This window comes from Tenebrio molitor, chromosome X (genome assembly GCF_963966145.1).
Source record: "Tenebrio molitor chromosome X, icTenMoli1.1, whole genome shotgun sequence".
In the NCBI taxonomy this organism is placed as follows: Eukaryota; Metazoa; Arthropoda; class Insecta; order Coleoptera; family Tenebrionidae; genus Tenebrio; species Tenebrio molitor.
The window spans coordinates 2,901,321-2,919,462 of record NC_091055.1 but is presented as its reverse complement, the minus strand read 5'-3'; the positions used below and the strand labels follow the sequence as shown (position 1 = coordinate 2,919,462).

The 18,142-nt window shown below is 38.4% G+C and overlaps 1 protein-coding gene across 3 annotated transcripts in view; it reads right to left on the bottom strand.

The window, feature by feature from the left end:
* LOC138140083 (protein CEPU-1-like) overlaps positions 1-18,142 on the bottom strand; it is a 281,937-nt gene that overhangs the window by 125,469 nt on the left and 138,326 nt on the right. Inside the window, exons 3-4 of one of the 3 annotated variants that reach the window (XM_069060790.1) lie at positions 4,823-4,861; positions 4,647-4,771 (exon numbers count right to left, since the gene is read on the bottom strand). The exons of the other annotated variants lie outside the window; for them this stretch is intronic. Coding sequence (XP_068916891.1) covers positions 4,647-4,719 — 73 coding nt within the window. The 5' untranslated portion in view covers positions 4,720-4,771; positions 4,823-4,861. The remainder of the gene's footprint in view (positions 1-4,646; positions 4,772-4,822; positions 4,862-18,142) is intronic. 3 annotated transcript variants of the gene reach the window in all.

The following is an 18,142-nucleotide window of genomic DNA, read 5'->3' as shown; positions in this document are numbered from 1 at the left end:
CCGTGTGTAACTCGGCTGCGCCCCAAATCGCACCGGTCGGAACCGGAACGAAACGTCGTCGAGATGGAAAAAGGCGAAACTAGTTCGGGGTCAGAGCCAGATTTGGTGGTTCATTATTAGAAACGAGTCTCCGCAGTATTGTTCAACTTTAAGTAAATAAATCCATAAAATGCAAATTACGGAGAAAATGTGATGAACCAATATGTTGCCGAACTGAAGAAATACAGACATCTACATAATCTACATATTACGGGATTTTTTTGTATTTTTATTAAACAGCTTAGAGTCGGCCCGGATTTTCTATACATCATGTGCGACAAAAAAGCCAATTTCGCAGCTGCACTCCGGGGCCGGAGAAGTTTGATTTGTCAGGACCGAACCGCACCAAAAACGAGCTCGACTTCCTTGTTGACAGGGTCTACCTCCTCTGAAATACATATCTCTGTAGGGTCAGACTAATTGAAAATTATATTAACGCCCTGCGAGCCGACCATTGTATCACCTCTCAAGCAAAACGTTAAATTTTGATGAACGGTCCGTAGTGTTCCATGCCGAACGCATGAAATATTAACTAATCGCATTAGTTATAGAGAACGAGAGACCTTTACTAAATGATCTGACCACTCTGTTAAGGTACACCAATCTCCGACCACTGGGTATTTGGAATTTTTAGTAGGGTTCCCTTGTCCGGAATGATTTATTGCCTTTGTCAATATTCAACCTGTAAAGTAAAGAACTGCAAAGGGCTAGGTTCCATCAACATCTGGAAACAATTTGACCCTAATAAATTTTATCTCTATGAAGTCAAACTTTATCCCGACACTTTGACATTAATCAACACACTTCCTCCCCCCTTCACAGTCCTTTTTTTAGAATCCAAATAAACCCAACAAATCGTTCTTATTATTTTGCAACCTCATTACGTTTGTGGTTGTTTCGCTTTGGCAACCTTGCTGCCGCCATCTTTGTGGAGAACGTCTCGAGAACTGGCTGCATACAATACTTAGTTAGTCTAATTGGTCTGACGAAGCAGTCGCAAATATCTCCGAATTGATTGTTTTGTTCGTCGATATTTTTTGAATCGTGCCGGGTCAAGTTTGACCCGTTGGTTGCGATAAATACCGGACCGAGAAATTGGCTACGACCCATTCTGCAAACTAAGTAGTACAAACTGTTTGTAAATTACACACTCCAGGAGCCACGTTGGTGGTGGCAGCCGCTAAAACAATTGTTAATTATGGCAGGCACATAACATTTGAAGACAAGGGACTCGGTTTACGGGGTCGAACATTGGCATCTCTCTGTGTGGGGCTAACTACCCCACAATGATATCGTATTGTATGGTTGTATGGAGTGGTGCAGTTTTGAGGCGGTGATTTTCGATTTAGCACTCCTGGAAAGACAGGGGAGAAACGAGGGAGTGTCTCTGGAGTCGAAATGTCGAGGGTGGTGTATTATTTGCATTAGCTGTTATTGCGGCAGGTAATACAGTGTCTTTCAGATTTGAATGGAGAGGGTGAAAGTGAAAAGTTTATGTAGGAGCATAAAGTGGAATTATTTACGTCCAATTTCAAAAGTACCTGTTTAGAATTGAAATACTGGAATAAAATAATAAAGGGTAGTTATTTACATCTGTTCCCTGTATCGAGCGGAGCGCGCAGTCAAGTGGAGCTGATATCGCGACTCCTTTAAAGCTAAATGTCTTGAGTTTTTGGGCCTTAATGAGACTACTGGCGCCATATTGTCATTAGCCGTACAGAAAGCTGCACAGAAAACGACCAAAAAACCGACAGAAATACGGCGATACTGTCTCTTTTATATCGAAATGTTTGATGGATTGCAAGTTCACTCCCTGCAGTTCTGCACAGACGGCTTTCCTTAAACATGATGAATCGCGTCTCCGATACTCCCTCGACTTTTGTTTAAATTCGCCCCCATTGTTTCAACCCCGTCACAAAATTTACCATCGAATCGACCCCGTTCTGCACGCGGTGATGTATCACATTCCCACCTATTTCGCGAATAGGCCCCGTTCAAAATTACTCATTCATTATTCGCCAAACTGAGACGTATCACCGTCGATTTTTTAGCGTTCCACGAAAATCAATTACGGTCGAGCCGATTTGAAAATTTTCGGGAAAACCTCCCGACTAGATGATAGGAGTAGTTTTCTGTGTTTCGGGGGGGCCATTAACTAACGAGACGGGCGTGAACGCTGCCGATTGTTAAGTCAAATTGAAATGCTCTTCTGTCAGATTCCTCCAAGATTCCGGCGAATTCCTTCTCAGATACCATCGCGATTCACTGTCCTGCTATTTCCACCTCATCGCATTTCTCTAAAGATTTCTGCTATTCATTTAGAATCCCTTATCTTAAACAAACCCCGTGCAACATGGCGGTATCGCTGGAGGCGGTCGCTCCGCCACTACTAATCGTTGCGAGCAGACAAGAAATTCATTTTTCATTTATTAGCTTACGAATATTAAGCAAACTTCATCTTTTTCTCTGCCTCGCAGGAATTCTTCCTTTGTCGCGATTAGTAACAAACTGGAACGCGCCCCGGAATAAACAAATTATTTTATTATACAGGGGAAAAATCGATGTTTCGGGTGTTTGTGTAAGCAACGTGGCCATGTAAAATGTGTTTAGCTGCTGCAAAATATATTTCACTAAGGCAACTAGGAAATTACCGGAATACTAAACACGCTACTCGCAGGAGAAATATTTACGTCTGCTCCAGGAGACCGAGGAATCTTGCATTATTTCCTTGAAATAATTAAAGCAAAATACGTTACTCAAAGAAAAATAATTAAATGGAGCATCGGTGTGCGTTAGCTGGCAAACACCAGTCCGGGGGTTGTTTTTGTAACTTCGCTAATTTCGTCTTGAGAGATGTACGGGGTGGGTTGTCGCAGGGTGCGATCGGAAAATATGTGTGGCATCCATGTCGGACTGCATACGTGAATTATGTTCACCTGCCAGTTCCTCAGCCGGGATCGGGGGTTCAGGGAGGGGTGGAAGAGGAAACAGAGGGATTAACCCCAGCCCCGACAAGATGCGGCTGTCATAAGCTCTTAATCAAACTCGGCAAAAGAGCAAGAGGTACAGTGTCGCGCAAAATATTACGTTACAGTTACAGTTTTTACGGCAAATCTCAGTTTCTCTCGAATTACAGACGAAAATATCCGGCCCTTATTACAACTACCATTATGTTTTATCTGTAAGCAAAAAGGAAACTTGCGCACCACCCTCGGACTTGCACAGTAAAAACGGTCCGTTTACGGCTGATGTGCCTAATTAGACGCGAAAATATAAAAATACTTTACCCGCAGACAAATTCCCGGCAATTAACATACGCTATAAATTTAAAAGCGTCCGACATGTTTCTGGCCCGTGTAAAAACTTTTAATACCCGCCATTATTAAACCGACGCGTATTTGAATAAAACCCATCTATTTGTATTTGTGGCGTATGACGGATTTCACCCTGGAGTTTACAGGAAAAAATAACAAATTCGGACAAGGAAAGCGAATTAATATGGAAAATCAAGCTGTCAATCACTACTTCCCGTGTTAATTTACATCACCGGAATTCAGAGCAAAACAAGAAGTATTTACATCGTTATCGATTCGCAACGCCTTCGCATATTTTTTTGTACATTTCGAACGTGAAAACACGTCCGCGAGGTGGAAGAGGGGGGTATTATGAAATGAACCTTTGCCAAATCACGCAATGTGTTGTACAAATTTTCAAACTTGTGTTTACACACTTTTTCATTCCACTAAATGCGAATGTTTCAAATAAATCCGCAAAAAGTCAAACAAACGATTTTCAATTTCACTGCGCAATAAAACAGTATTTTCGAACGGAAACAGGATCGCGCTCGACCCCACGCGACGCCTAGACGATTTAATTGTTCTTTGTGTTGTGTTTGAAGACAATTTTGAGTTCGGAAACGTCTTTGACGTGTCTGCAATTTTCGGAATGTAATTTTGATTATGACGCTTGGAAAAATGTGCGGCTATCACAAATCGGAAGTTTGGGTTTCCACAAAGAAATACACGTTGGCTTGGTGCTTCTTTATATCTCTGTCCATTACCATTATTCGGCTGTAATCTGGCCTCACAAGAGAAATTATTTTCTCAATATGGCACAATTCAATTTCCTAACGTTTCCTTCCGATAGAACACAATAGATTCTCCACTCTAAGCAAATTTATATTAAGTTATCGACCAGTCGGGTAAAAATTGTAGAAAGTCGGACGTGAAAGGAAATGATTTTCGTGTTGAATTCGTGATGAGTGTCGATATTAAGAGTTCGTTAATAGAGAACGAACGTAGTACTCATTGTGGTAATGGAACCATGTTGAAAGAGACTTCAAAAGAACCGCTACAAAACCGTTGTGCATTCCCGTTTCCTTTAAATTCATTGCAAACGGGGACCATTACCTACCTTATTCTGCTAGTATTTTGTTTCAGAATCTTCTTGTTTATTTTGAAGGATATTACTTATAATAACAAACGATTCCTTTGAACGTTACTCCTTATAAATACCGAATGAAAGCGAACATACGGGAAAAGCTTGACGCTTTTTGGGATACAAATAAGAAATACATAACCGCATAGACTCAAACGAAATCTTTGCACCTGCTTCTTCCGCAGCCTGCCAAAGAAGGTATAAAGGAATACGTTTCAAGATGGTCCTAGAGATGCTTTGCATCCCCTTTTACTCCCGCAAACGTCTCGCTTCTTGTAACGGAATGTTTCGACTCCTGATAAAAATCGACAAATTATGGAAAAAACACTTCCATTTCGTTACTTACGGCTCGAGGACTTGCAACAACTCAGGGTTTAGTGCTTACCTGAAACAAAAAAAATCATATTATTATGCTTGTCCATCCAAATCAGTCGCTGTTATCATTATTACTGCTTTAACCGGAAACAGGAATTTTCATTCATATCTTTAAATACGAATTATTTCGGTGATTTTTTAAACGCTCGTATACAGGGTGTTTCAGAATTTCACCGACAAACTTTCAGGGCTGATTCTACGGTTAAAAATAGGCATAAACTTCTTAATACAGAGGGGCTAAAAAATGCTTAGTTTGCGAGATAATCAACAAAACACGTAAAAACAATTACGATCTGAATCCCTTGGATTTTTTAATTTATCTGTGCAATGAAGAGTAATAAAGTGTAAAGTAATTTTTGTAGGTAACCAATTATTCCCCAGAGTTACACAGGTTACATAGCAAGCTTTTTCCCAATTTCATATTGTCATATTCCGTGGAGGGGGAATAGGGAGAATGCACTACAAAAATTAAAAATATTTTCTAACCTAATTTTATTTTGTTAAAATGTCAGACGTTTCTTGTGTCATTTTCTACACTGGAAAAATATTGCAAACAACTGAATTTCCATAGGTTGCTCTAAATATAAATTTATTTGAAGGCCCGTTATAATTAAGTGCTAGTTTCGAATTGTTAAAAATCGCAAATTGTGATTCATTTTACTTTTCTTCATAAATATTCTGTGACATTTCTGAATGAAATGCAAATTGGTGAATATTTATTTGTGTTTAGCTCCTTGTTTTTTGTCACCAATGAAATATGAGAAAAAAAATGGTCTGGATCAAATCAGAACCGTAGCGAGCAGAAACACGAAAGTGCCAAAAGCTTTGGAAGCAGCTTCCATTACAATAATTTGCACAATTGTTCTGGAATACCTAATTATTTGAATAAAAATTCAAACGATTCACTCCTCAGCACACAATAAGCGGATTGTTTGTTTCATTGAATCACTGAAGAGATTTGTTGCTGGTTCGGAATGAACAGAGAAGATTGAGGTCTGTACGCTTTGCAACCTGTTATTAAAGGTAAAACTGATACAAAGCGTAATAAATTTTCGTGTTCACGGATGCGCCGGATTCAGCAAGAATCAAGGTGTACATTTGCAAGACGATGCACGGTCTCACACTTCGACCACGTTTGCGGGAATCTAAGAAATAAAAGTGATCAGGTCATGGATCGGTTGCGCCATCCGGGCGTAAGTAAATCGAGGTCAAAGCTAATAGAAGGCGCAATTGGGCGGAGAATTTCCACGGCGTGGTCCTTCGGCGTTGTCCTTTTTAGGAGCCGGGAGCGACGCGAGTGGAGACATGGCGCAGATCTGACGTGTGTGCCGGTGGAGTTTCCGGTTGCTTGTTCTAAAATATCGCGACTTCCGGGCTGGCGTCTCCCGGCATCGTAAACAAGCTGTCGACGGGCCGCGCCTTGGGAGTTGGGAGTTGGGACAGAACTCGGGACGCTTGACGCGGGAAGCAATGCAGGCCATCCGCGGTCCGGTCTCGTCGACCGTAAATCAAAAAGACCGATTTAACAGAACACAATAGCTGCTTTAGCCCATCCATTATGGTTCCCAGGACGTTTCTGCCTTAGCGCAGAAATTGATAAAACGACCCAACCCCTTATTTTTATAAGGTGTTTCACTTTTACCGCCGCGTACACATACCCAACAATTACTCCGGACGTTTATTCCTTCGCCATTTGTTTAAATTACTAACGTAGGCGAGACGCGGAGCCAAAAACTCATTAAAATATAGTGGGCTCGCGCCTTTATGTCTATTACCCAACCGGATTATTAAAAATATTACAAATTATCAACTCCATTTCTCACAGATTTACCAAACGATCCCTTTCGACTTAATCCCCACATTTTGATGGACCCTTTTATTATCAATTATATTTATTATTCGGTCCTTCTGCATAAAACCCGCTCACCTATAAAGTTTCAACAGCCGCGTCTTGACCAAATTTACTCCAATCCCAGAAATTAGCTCGTAAATTATACACCTATATAGGGCGAACACGTTTATTACTACGACGATTTTACGTCACAATAAATGTTTTATTTGAATAAGTTAGTTTTATTAGAAAAGCGATTATCAAACTTTACTTTTTGCGTACATTTTATAAAATATGATATACAGTGTGTATTTTTAAAATACGCCCAAATTTTACCCACGAGGTTGTGGGACAACGTAGAAGACTAAAAGCAATTTAAAAAAATTGTAGCTCAAAAAATAAATGTCATTTCAATAACACCCTGTATATTTATTATTCACTATACCATATTTTATCATTTTCTCTAAAGTTTTGGCGACAGTTTGAAACTGTATAATGGTGTCTAAATAAAATTTTTGTTCAAATGCGAGGGAATATAAAATGAACCTGAAATAGTATTAGATATTGAAAAATTTAATAATACATTAAAGAATATTAAGTATTTAATTTTAAAAATGTCGATTGAGGAGGACATTGTAGGGGTATATTAGAAAAAAAAATGAATAAAAGGAAATAATAGTAGTACTTAGTGATTAAATTTGTGAACATTAGAGGTGTCAGAGCGAAACCTTGTGGAATCTTTGAGTTCTTTGAATGATTTAGTATGACATGACAGAAACTTGTTGACAGATGTCGCATCGCAATAATGTCTGAATGGTCCAGTTATTGGAAAAATGAAAAATGAATATAATATCATTTTGATAGTGTACATTGTGGTATAGTTCATCGATAAAATTGAATAAATTGGGTCGTTACTATGGCAGTGCTATTCATTAAAACAAATTGTAGTTTGTTAGAAAAGCTAGTTAAGAGGTGTATTAGTGTTCGAAAGTAAGTAAAGTAGCAATCAGGGTCAAGGCTTGAAGGGGTAACTGTGGTTATTACGCTTGGTTGTTGGTTCTGTGTTAAAAACTGCGCCGGTCTTTGAGACCTTATGTCGCTTTGATGCAAAGTGGCCCTAATTGCAACTTTGTGCCGAATTTAGGTGGAGAGTTCCAATTGTAGAGCAATAATTTCTTTACGACACGGAGTCAGCGAAGTGAAGTTCGGCAATAAAAGGGAAATTTATAGTAAGTTTATTTCAGCAAATTCATAATCAAAATCTGATGTAGGGGAATTGTGTTGGGAGTTGGGCGTGAAGCGATAAAAACTTCTTAGGTGGGGACAAATATTGTGTTTATTAGTGTCGATGGTGGACAGATAAATAATGTATCGAGGAAATGCGATAAAGCGAATGGGGGCAGTTTTGAGGCACGAAACAATGACAAATATGAGTTGTGCCAATAATGTCGGAATCAACAATACAAACAAAATGGGTGGGTCTAGTTGTGCCGTATCGGACAAATATTGAACATGAGCTCGCGTTTCATGGGATACAAGTAAGACCTAGGGCCATGCCAGTACAATCATGACTTGTAAACAAATACCCGCATCAGATTGGATGCTAACAACTTCTAAAATTGAAAATTGTTCGCGTCGTATATTCTGCGGTTGCCGGCCCAAATTAAACTTACCCCGTTCTGTTTGAACTCCCTCAAATTAGCGCCGTTAATATTGATACATAACAACACAAAATTATTGAGAGACGGATCGGAGCTAGCGCAGACAAAATATTAATCGCACGATGTTACGCACTATCGATATTTTATCAATAACAAAATACTCCGACACTGTCTACCCCGGCTAAACAAATATTTTATTAACCTGTCAACTTCGACACTTCGAATTCGCACCGACTCGAAACGGTTTAACAAAGGAAATTCGCGATAACACCGAACCTCCGGCTAACACATGCGAAGAAATTACGAAAATGGGGAGAATCTTACTTACAAATTTATTTTCAAAGCTGCTACCCCAATCCTGCTCGGAAATAAATCAAATTCGCCCAAAGGCGCTTATTTCAACAAAATCTCACTCCAAAATCGGATCCCGATCAACACAAATTTTATTTAATTGTCCCGTCAAATAAAAAATAATCAAATTTTTAATAAATCGGCCGGCCCGTACCTGACAACCCACGGTTGTCGGCAGAATAATAGCTATTTTCAATACAAGTGAGCAAAGTAGTGTATTTAATCACGAGTACGGAAGTTGGGCGTCTGAGCCGAAGGCGAGGAGTGCAACCGTACGAGTGTTGAATCTGATTTTTTCCATGATCATAAAATAGAGTCGCAGAATTGAAATTTCGGGAAGCATTTTTTGTCACTTTTTGAATTTTGAGTTAATTTAATGTAAAAAAAAAAAATGGGGTTATATTAACGTAAACTGTACATACTCGTATCTATTATTATCTATCTGCATCACTATTTTTCATAACTGTTAAAATCACTAAAACAATAACATCTACAAAATTAGCCCAACAGGGAACTCACGAAAACAGTTTTTTACAACAAAACGTGGCTCAACAAAATTCCAAAAAAAAAGAGGTTATGCTGTTAGGCTTTGCGTGGTTGTGATTGGTTTACTGATTTTGGTTTAATCAGTGATACCAACACATAATGCATTTAGCATGAATTTTTCCAGAAGTTTACCCCAAGCAATTTCACGTTTTTTCGTGAATTGAAATCTAAATAACAGGTTAAAACAGTCAAAAATAAGACAAGCTTTAGTTATTAATAATCAGAATGTAACAATTTGGCGCCGCCCATCGACAAACTCGCAAAACATTCACTTTGCTCACTAGTGAGAAAATATGTTTTCCTCACTAGTGATTCAATTGCCATCTTTGCTCACTATTTTCTCAAAAAACATTTTCAACATTCAAAATGTAAATACTTTTTTGCTTCAGGTTTTCACAATTTGTCCCCTTGAAATACATATCATTATGAAAAAATTCCACGTTAAAAAAATTTCTTTCGGACTTGGTGAAACCCACGCAGTAGCACCGAACGAGAAAAAAATTCCTGTTTGATATGAGATATTTTTTAGCAATTGTGGTAATGTTTAAAGTGTAGTACGTGGGTGTGACAGCTCGAGATTCGATTATTGAATTTTTTTGTCAATTTTTGAACAAATTATTTGTGAAACACAGATGTTCACGTGTGCTGCGCCAAATGTAGGAACTTTTACCGGACTTAGCAGCGATTTCAAGATATAGATTCCTTTAAATCCGAAACCCGAGATAGAGGCCACGCTAAGAACAGCTCAGACGCTTGCTGCGGGAGAGAGAATTTAATATTGTGAAAATCATTTCGGATCGGTATTCGAACGATATCGCAGCAAAGACAAGCGGCTCCGCTCAAATAAATTCTAAATAAACAAATTCGCCGACAAACCCTATAATTGGACCCTTTTTGACGAGCCGCTGTTACAGATTTGCCAGTTTATTTAAAATATTTATGTCGAGACTTTCCTCACTGCGCAATTGTTTTCCACCGACATGTTTCCTTGTAAGGTATACTTTAAAAATTTTCGTGTCACCTGCTGGCTCGACTGAAACATCTCCGTAAAAGTTTGTATCCTTCCAATTTGAATCGTCCTACTTGCAGGCGAAGCTTTTAAATTCTTGTCAAAGTTGTAAACACATTTCCTCAATTCTTACCACTTGAACTGGCAACATTTTTCACGATTGTTCGCAATCACTTTTTCTTAATTTATTTAAAGGATTCATCTTAATTTCAACTTTGTTGCGAATGTTTTCGCCAAGTTACAAGAGTTGATTTTAACTTTATTGGAAAAATGATTTTATTGCTCGGAAATTCGTTGCCATTATGAGTAACTAAAGAAAAACAAAACTCGCAACTGAGGAAACATTGAAACTTTAATATACAATCAAGTCGTGAACTGAAAGTAACTTGAGCTTTTGGTGCATTAACCGTTAAAAATCTTCGAACCAATCATAAACAAGAACGTAATCAACCGTACAAGATCTCTAAAACCGATATTTTTCATTTTCCGGTCCTTTCGCTTGACGCGGATTTAATTTTGTCAAGGTCTGAAGCTCAACCAAAACACTATTTAAAATTTTTGTTTTTGTATCATATTTTATGAGCGGAATTTTGGGTCTAAGGGTCGACAAAATCTAAAGGTCAAGTGAAAGCAGATTAAAAATAAGATATTGTTTTTGCAGCAAACTGTGTGTCCAAACCGCTAGACATGAATTTATTAATTTTTTTTTTAATAATATTAAATGCTCTATTTGCCCCCGGGCTTTCGGATTCCTGATTACAAACATAAAATACAATCCCAAAAATTAACATTTTTCTCCTATCCCCCACCCATCCCTTTCTTTTTCTCTCCTTTCCCTCCTTTTCCATATCTCCTCTTCTTCCTTATCTCCCTTCCGCCTTCATATTTCTCCCCGTTCTACCTCATTCTCACTTCGCTACATCCATCCCACATGTGCTCAATCTCTCTCCTCAGCACATTTTGCACCTTCTTTCCTCTCCTTCCATCCAATACCTGTCTTCTCTCTCCTGTTCCCACATCTAAATCTCGCCATCACTTTTCTTTCTTTTGCACTCTCTCCCCATACACTACGGAATTTCCTTTGTCAAACTCCTCTCATACTTCCTGTTGTATCTCGATTCTTTGATTCTTTCCCTTCTTTCTTGCTTGCTTGTGTCTTTGTCCCTTTCACTCAGTTCTACATTCATCCATCTTCCTTCTGCTCTTTTAATCTTTCCACTTCTTCACAGGCGTACCCGTTTCTCTGATAGTATTTCTCTCTCTCCTTCTTCTCCGTATTTTTCCTTATTTCTCCTGCACTCTTCTCTTTCATCCATTTGTCTTCAAACTTTGCCGCTCTCTTTCCCGCTTTCACTCTCAGCCTATTCCTGATACACTCTTTCCTCTCTATGTAACCTGGCTTTCTCTACCTCACCTTGTTCCTTCCACCCCCAGATCTCTGCCCCCCACATCAATACACTCTCTATCATGCTCTCAAACATCATCATTCTCCTCCCTGAAATCACCTCACTACTTTCTCTCTCCTATTCCCCAAACACGTCCCATTGCCTTATTTGCTTTCCTCAATATCTCTCTGATATGTGCCTTATCTGTAGCTCTTTCATCGAATGTGTAACCCAAAACCCAAGTATGTACTTGTTCTATTTTCCTTTCTTCCCAGTTCCACTCATTTTCTTCACTCTTCCTCTTTCTTTTATTAAACACCATCATTTTCGTCTTCTCAACATTCACTTCCACCTTTTTCTTCCTCACATACTTTCCCAGGTTCTTCATCATTTCTTTCATTTCTCTTTCACTCTTTGCCACAATTACCAAGTTGTCCGCAAACGCCAGGCTCCAAACTTTCTCTCTACCCACCACACTCCCCCCCGCTTATACTTTCTTTAACAGTTCATCCATATCTGCCACATATATCGTAAATAGTAGGGGGCTGAGCGAGCAGCCCTGTCTCACTCCCTTTGTCGCTTCAAATCATTCACCTTCTTGCTCTCCGTAGCAGCCATTCGCTTATTCCTCTCTCTCTCTCTCTCTCTCTCTCTCTCTCTCTCTCTCATACACTTATGAATTTGTTGTAACTTGCCCAGAAAAGATTTGTAGTGGAGATTCTAATTTTTTTTTAACTTCTTTCGAACCTGTTATCTCGACTTGGACTAAGTTTACTGTCACTGAAATGGATTATGAATTTTACATCGATTTATAACTTTTTCTGCTGTTCTGCTAAAACTGTCCCGGCTGAAAGTAAGTCTCGATAAAATCTAAGACTTTACTAACATTCTGTTTAATAAAAATAATTTCTTTCGTTATAAATTGTTTCAACAGAATGCTGATTTACTGTACATCTGGGAACGTAGATAGTATTTGGATACATTATATTTTTTTACGAAATTCTTTCGGTGGTAACGCAACTACAAATATTAAAAAAAAAAAGAATTATTTATGTGGCAAATCATGTTGCAATATACAGGGTGAGTCGGGAGGAACGGCCGAAACTCCACGAGTGTATTTAGACTTGAAAATAATGTAAAAAAACTGATATGTTCGTATCCAATTTTCAATTGTTTTTAAGTTATAGCGTAATTAAAAATTTTATCTAGCGTTCTACTTGTATCCAAATTTTCGCTTGTTTTCACATTAAAACATTTTGTAATCGGAGTATGCCATGTTTGAGGCTAAAAAACATTTGGTTGGTTGAAAAATGGAGTAAGTAAACACTCAGGAAGCACTAATTCGACGTATTAGAAATATTTCAGCCAAGAGCAATTAGGAGAGCAGACTAAGCAGAAAATGTTTAGATGTCAACGGTGATGTTTTGTTAACATTTAATAAAAAAAATACGCTTATTAAGACAATGTTAATGTTTGCAATTTTGTTTATTTGTTACTACGCTATAACTTGAAAACGAATGAAAATCGGATTAGAACATATGAGTTTTTTGAACATTATTTTCACGTGTAAACACACTGATGGAGTTTCGGCCGTTCCTCCAGACTCACCCTGTATTTTCACAATCATTACTTAGATCTAAACTAACTGTCTAAGTCTAAGACACAATTAAAAGTCTATTGGAAAAAAGTTTTCACTACAACAGAACTAGGTCTAACTCTTACGTCTGATATGATTGAAGTTGTTGACATGCATGTTGTTTTTTGTTATGTTTAGTGCGACTAAGTCTAAAGCCCATTTAGTGTATTTAAGATGGTTGTAAGTTTTGGCATGTTTGAGGGATGTAATATTAGACGTGGATGTGTGGAATTTGTCGGTGTCTTTGCGGCTGTTGGGGGTGTAAGTGTCGGGGTAAACGTGAGATTAATCTGAGAGTGTATTTAAAAATGAAATTATTTTGTCAGATTTGGTGTGCTTACGCGGTGTGATTTTAGCACATCTGAGGGATGTAATATTAGTTGTGGAGCATCGGTGGGGCGTCTAAAACCAGGTTTAATTTAAATTTGGGTGTTATTTGATGAATTTCCTTAATATTTGATTGCAATCTGCGGCTCGTCTGTCGAGTTTATTCCGCAACTCCCATAACATGTGGCACAAAATGAATAGGGCCGAACAAGAGAAGCTGAGTTATTATTGCAGTTGGAAGCTGGAAGAAAGTTGGAACGAACTTCTATATTGTGTTAGAGACAAAAAGATCAAAATTTCCATTTTGCGACAGATGAGTGGAAAACAGAACTTCAAACGAGTATGTATAACACGTTTTAACAAACACGTAAGAACAAAGGGGGCGGTTTGTTCTCGAGCTATATTAACTGCAGCGACGTCGTGGAATATCAAAATCAGCGCGGAAAAGAGGCGTGTTGTTAATGATGTAGTGGAGGCGTTGTAAACGGATGCAACATCATCACCGTCGAACAATCACTGCAACCGGCTCCAAATCGACTCATCGCCGAGGGACCAGACAAACGTCAACTCAGATAATGACGCCACAAATTCAAATCTGCTCTCAATAGCTCTGCCTAGTGACACACCCCCACGGTTTTGAATTGGGGACGATAGACTTATTGCCGTACCATTCAGACCGCTGCAATTCACCTGAAGCACCCTTCTGCGCGCCGATGCCAAAGGAATTCTAACCCCTCTATTGACGGCGACGTTAACACAATAACAAAAAAAACGATTAGTTCAAATGAGCCCTGATTAAATTAATTATGCGACGTTTAACAAAACGCCACCAAAAGCTGCCTCACTCGTCCTTCTAATCTCGACAAAAAGAGGATTCGGTAACGCGTTCTTGAATCCTTCACGATACCCTTTAACAATTAATAACACGAACCGCACCGCACTCTTAAATTATTCCGAAGCTTACGAGATTTGACACATTTTCTCATCACATTACTTATAATTCATTTAGTAGCTCACTAGGTATTACCTCTTTGAAAATCACATAAAGCGAACGCTCAACCCAAATATGTGAACATGATTAAAACGTAATCATCTTCTACATAAATTATATCTCGAAGAAATCAAACTGTAAAGGTTGAATCTTTTCCGAAGCTGTTCGGTGAATTAATGAACAAATCGGTGTGAAGTTGCGTGATGCGGCGAAACCATCCCAACAGAACACGCTGTATAATAAAAAAGTTTTTTCAACTTCTTATTTGTGGTTATCGGTTTCAGAGTGTAGAATTGATCCCATTTTCACGACCCTCTGAAACCGGTAACCACAAATAAAATCCCGTTAGAGAAAGAAGAGAAAAACGCTTTTTACTATACAGCCTGTCCATTTATCGCCCCCCTTATATTGCAAAAACACAGTTTAGCAGTACTCTAGTTCTCTCGGTGCGATTGTGAGATTAGCCCAAGTATAAATTGCCGTCAACAACGACGTAAATCTCGAGGTGATAACTGATAACCAACTTTGGCGCCAGATTCGAACTGACTTAAACCCTCCCGTTGGAGATGTTCCCCCAGCTCTGGAACCTCGCCAGTGCAAGATATGTTTTTTCGAGTGCGCCGATACAACCGACAAGATTAGTTCTTAAATTTGCGACCACCACGAAGACATGATAGGAGTCAGGTGTGGTGTTCCAGCCCACGCACCCTCCCGACGATCAAAATTTAAATCCAAGCCGAATTTGCATTTTTAGCGCAGCAACTTTAAAATATGCTTCGGTTAAAAATAATAATAAGAAGTCGATGATTAATTTAACGTGGATAAAACGGAAAGTGGAGGACCAGGAGCTGTGTTATAAGGTTCATATTTAACGTCGGGACGCTGAGATTCGTGTTAATAAAAAATGTGAGGGGGATTTTTGTAACGTGCGGCCAACTCTGTGTAAATATCAGTTATTGCATATTTCACTTCACGCCGACACTGTTACACTCGAGTAATAATAATATGTGATGCAAGAGACCATTTTATAATGGATTCCGTGATGTATGGTCATTGTTGTGGCTGAAAGGACTGTCGCGAGGAGTGCGCACTTATCTTTATTAATTGAAAAAATAATAAAATTGATTTGGTAGCTCTGGTCTGATAAATAAACGATAAAACTTTTATCTCTCTCGCTCTCAAAACGGGGAAATTTTTATGTAATGCGGAATAAATATTTTCGAGGGGATTTTTGGAGGAAGAGTCGTTTGCATATCTTGATTTGGATTTTTTTTAATGCGTTATATGCGACGTTATTCCAAAATGTTGCACTTAAAATCCTGTGTGAACGGTCGATCCTGTTTGAAAATAAAGTGTGGGAGTGGTGGAATCCGTGAAAGAACTAAAAGGGTGAGCATATCCTGTGTTCCGCTCCAGTTCCGAGTTTTATATTAGGAGAATAATATCGGTCAAAGAGAAATGTTTCTGGGAAGAATTCTAATGACGATCATTTAATTTAACATGTTCGTGAAGAGATACATTTATGAAGAAGTTGATAACAGACTTTAAAGTTGCAACGCAGTCGGCGAGGTAAATCTAATTTGTGTTCCTTGCTTTTAGGAATCGGATCCTTGCTTGGCCGTTAATTTCTCAGATAAAATCGTAAATTTAATAATTAAGCTCGGCGCGTAATTCGCAATTCGCTTTTTATTATCGGCCGGTTTGACGGAAGTTTTCTTTGTAAATGGCGAGGTCCATGATTGAACAAGGGTATGTAAAATAGGGGAGATCGTAGACGACGTGTTGCCGTTCAGAACGTAATGATTGCGCGGAACGGACTTCCGTTTCCGGAGCTAGCAGTAAAGGGTTAATACTGGTATTCTATCGATTCCCCATCTTCCCCCAACTGTCATTGGGTGCTGGCCAATAACCTCATCCCCTTTCATTTCCAAATCGCACAACTTGTACAATGAATAAAAATATCCCTTTGAGTTACGTTCATATCCATTTGATGACGGCGACGAGCCGAGTGCCTCTAGCATCTCTAACACTATTTTCTTTTGTGGCATTAGTCAATTTTACAGGCGCGCTCTCCTTTCGAGCTTCGCATCAAAGACTTTGCGGTGATGGATTTATGAGAATTGCTAATTTAGATATCGAGGATGCAGTTAATTACTCCGAGTTAATTAAAACACAACGTGTGCACCGCAACGCAAAATTCATCTCACACACGTCAAACCTAATTACTTTCGCCGAGTTGGAATTTTTGACGGTTCAATTAGATATGTCATTTTCAGAAGTGCTATCTCGAGAGGAAACTGTAAAAGAGACGGAAGGAACCGACCTAAATTAACCTTCGAAATTATTGTAAAATACAAATTCTCTCTTTATCGAATTCACGTTTATTATTATAAATGCATAAAATCTTCAAACATATACAAACATTAAAAATACATTAAAAAGTCCGACAGTTAATGATCACTCAGATCAATAACAAATACTATGTATTAATAGTCTACAAAGAAACGGGGTTGCGAACGAAACTTAAATGTTATCAAATAATAACGTGAAAATATCATTGTTGCACTTAAAACAGGTCGCGAAATCCAATTTCGCGGCCGTTTAGAAACCGCAGAGTTTGTAATACGTACTTTTTAACTCTGCAGGAAATTGAAATATCACTTTCACTACAATTCTCTTCCGACATTTTTACGATTATTTACAAAATGAATTGTTTTATGTCATTTCCACAGCGACAAGTAAGCCGAATTTATATGTATTTATCTACGACCATTAAATAATACGTTTATTATTTACGTAACTATAGATACATTATGCTAGTCATAAATCACTTGTGATTTATCATAATTCATAAGTCACAGATCTTATACGTGTATTATTTATGTAACTATAGATACATTATGCTAGTCATAAATTACACCCGTGGCTTATTATAAGTCACTTGTGATTTATCATAAGTCACAGATCTTAAAAATTTTGTAAGCTAAGTGTTTTATGAAAAAAAGTCATAGGTCGTAGATAAAACGTCGTATTTAACTCGCGATTAATGCCTATAATCCACTCTGGTGATTAAAAAACTCGCCTGCGGCTCGTTTTTTAACTTTCACCCTCGTGGATTATGATAGGCATTATTAGCTCGAGAGTGAATTAATTTTTCTTATTAATTAATTAATTAATAATTACAAATTCTCGGTTGCACAAAAAATGGTGTGTACACCTTGGCCGCGAAATCCTTTAACATCCTTGAGATTGTACTGCCTCGGCCGCAAGCGGCCTCCACGATAGTTTTCCTCTCAGTACGTTAAAGAATGATTTCGCGGCCTTGATATACAAATAACTATTGAAAAATTACTAGGAAAAAGATAAGAAAAATTCTCCCTAAAAACTGGGAGAATAGTAGAAAAGAAATATAGGTTCAGATAAAGACGTAAAGATATTAGAAAGAGTCAATAGAGAATTGTAAAAACCGAATATTAAAGGTTCCCAGGTGCAGCCTTGTGGATTGCCATTGTAAACATGTATAAAATGACAGTTACTTGTTGATCGATGTCAGC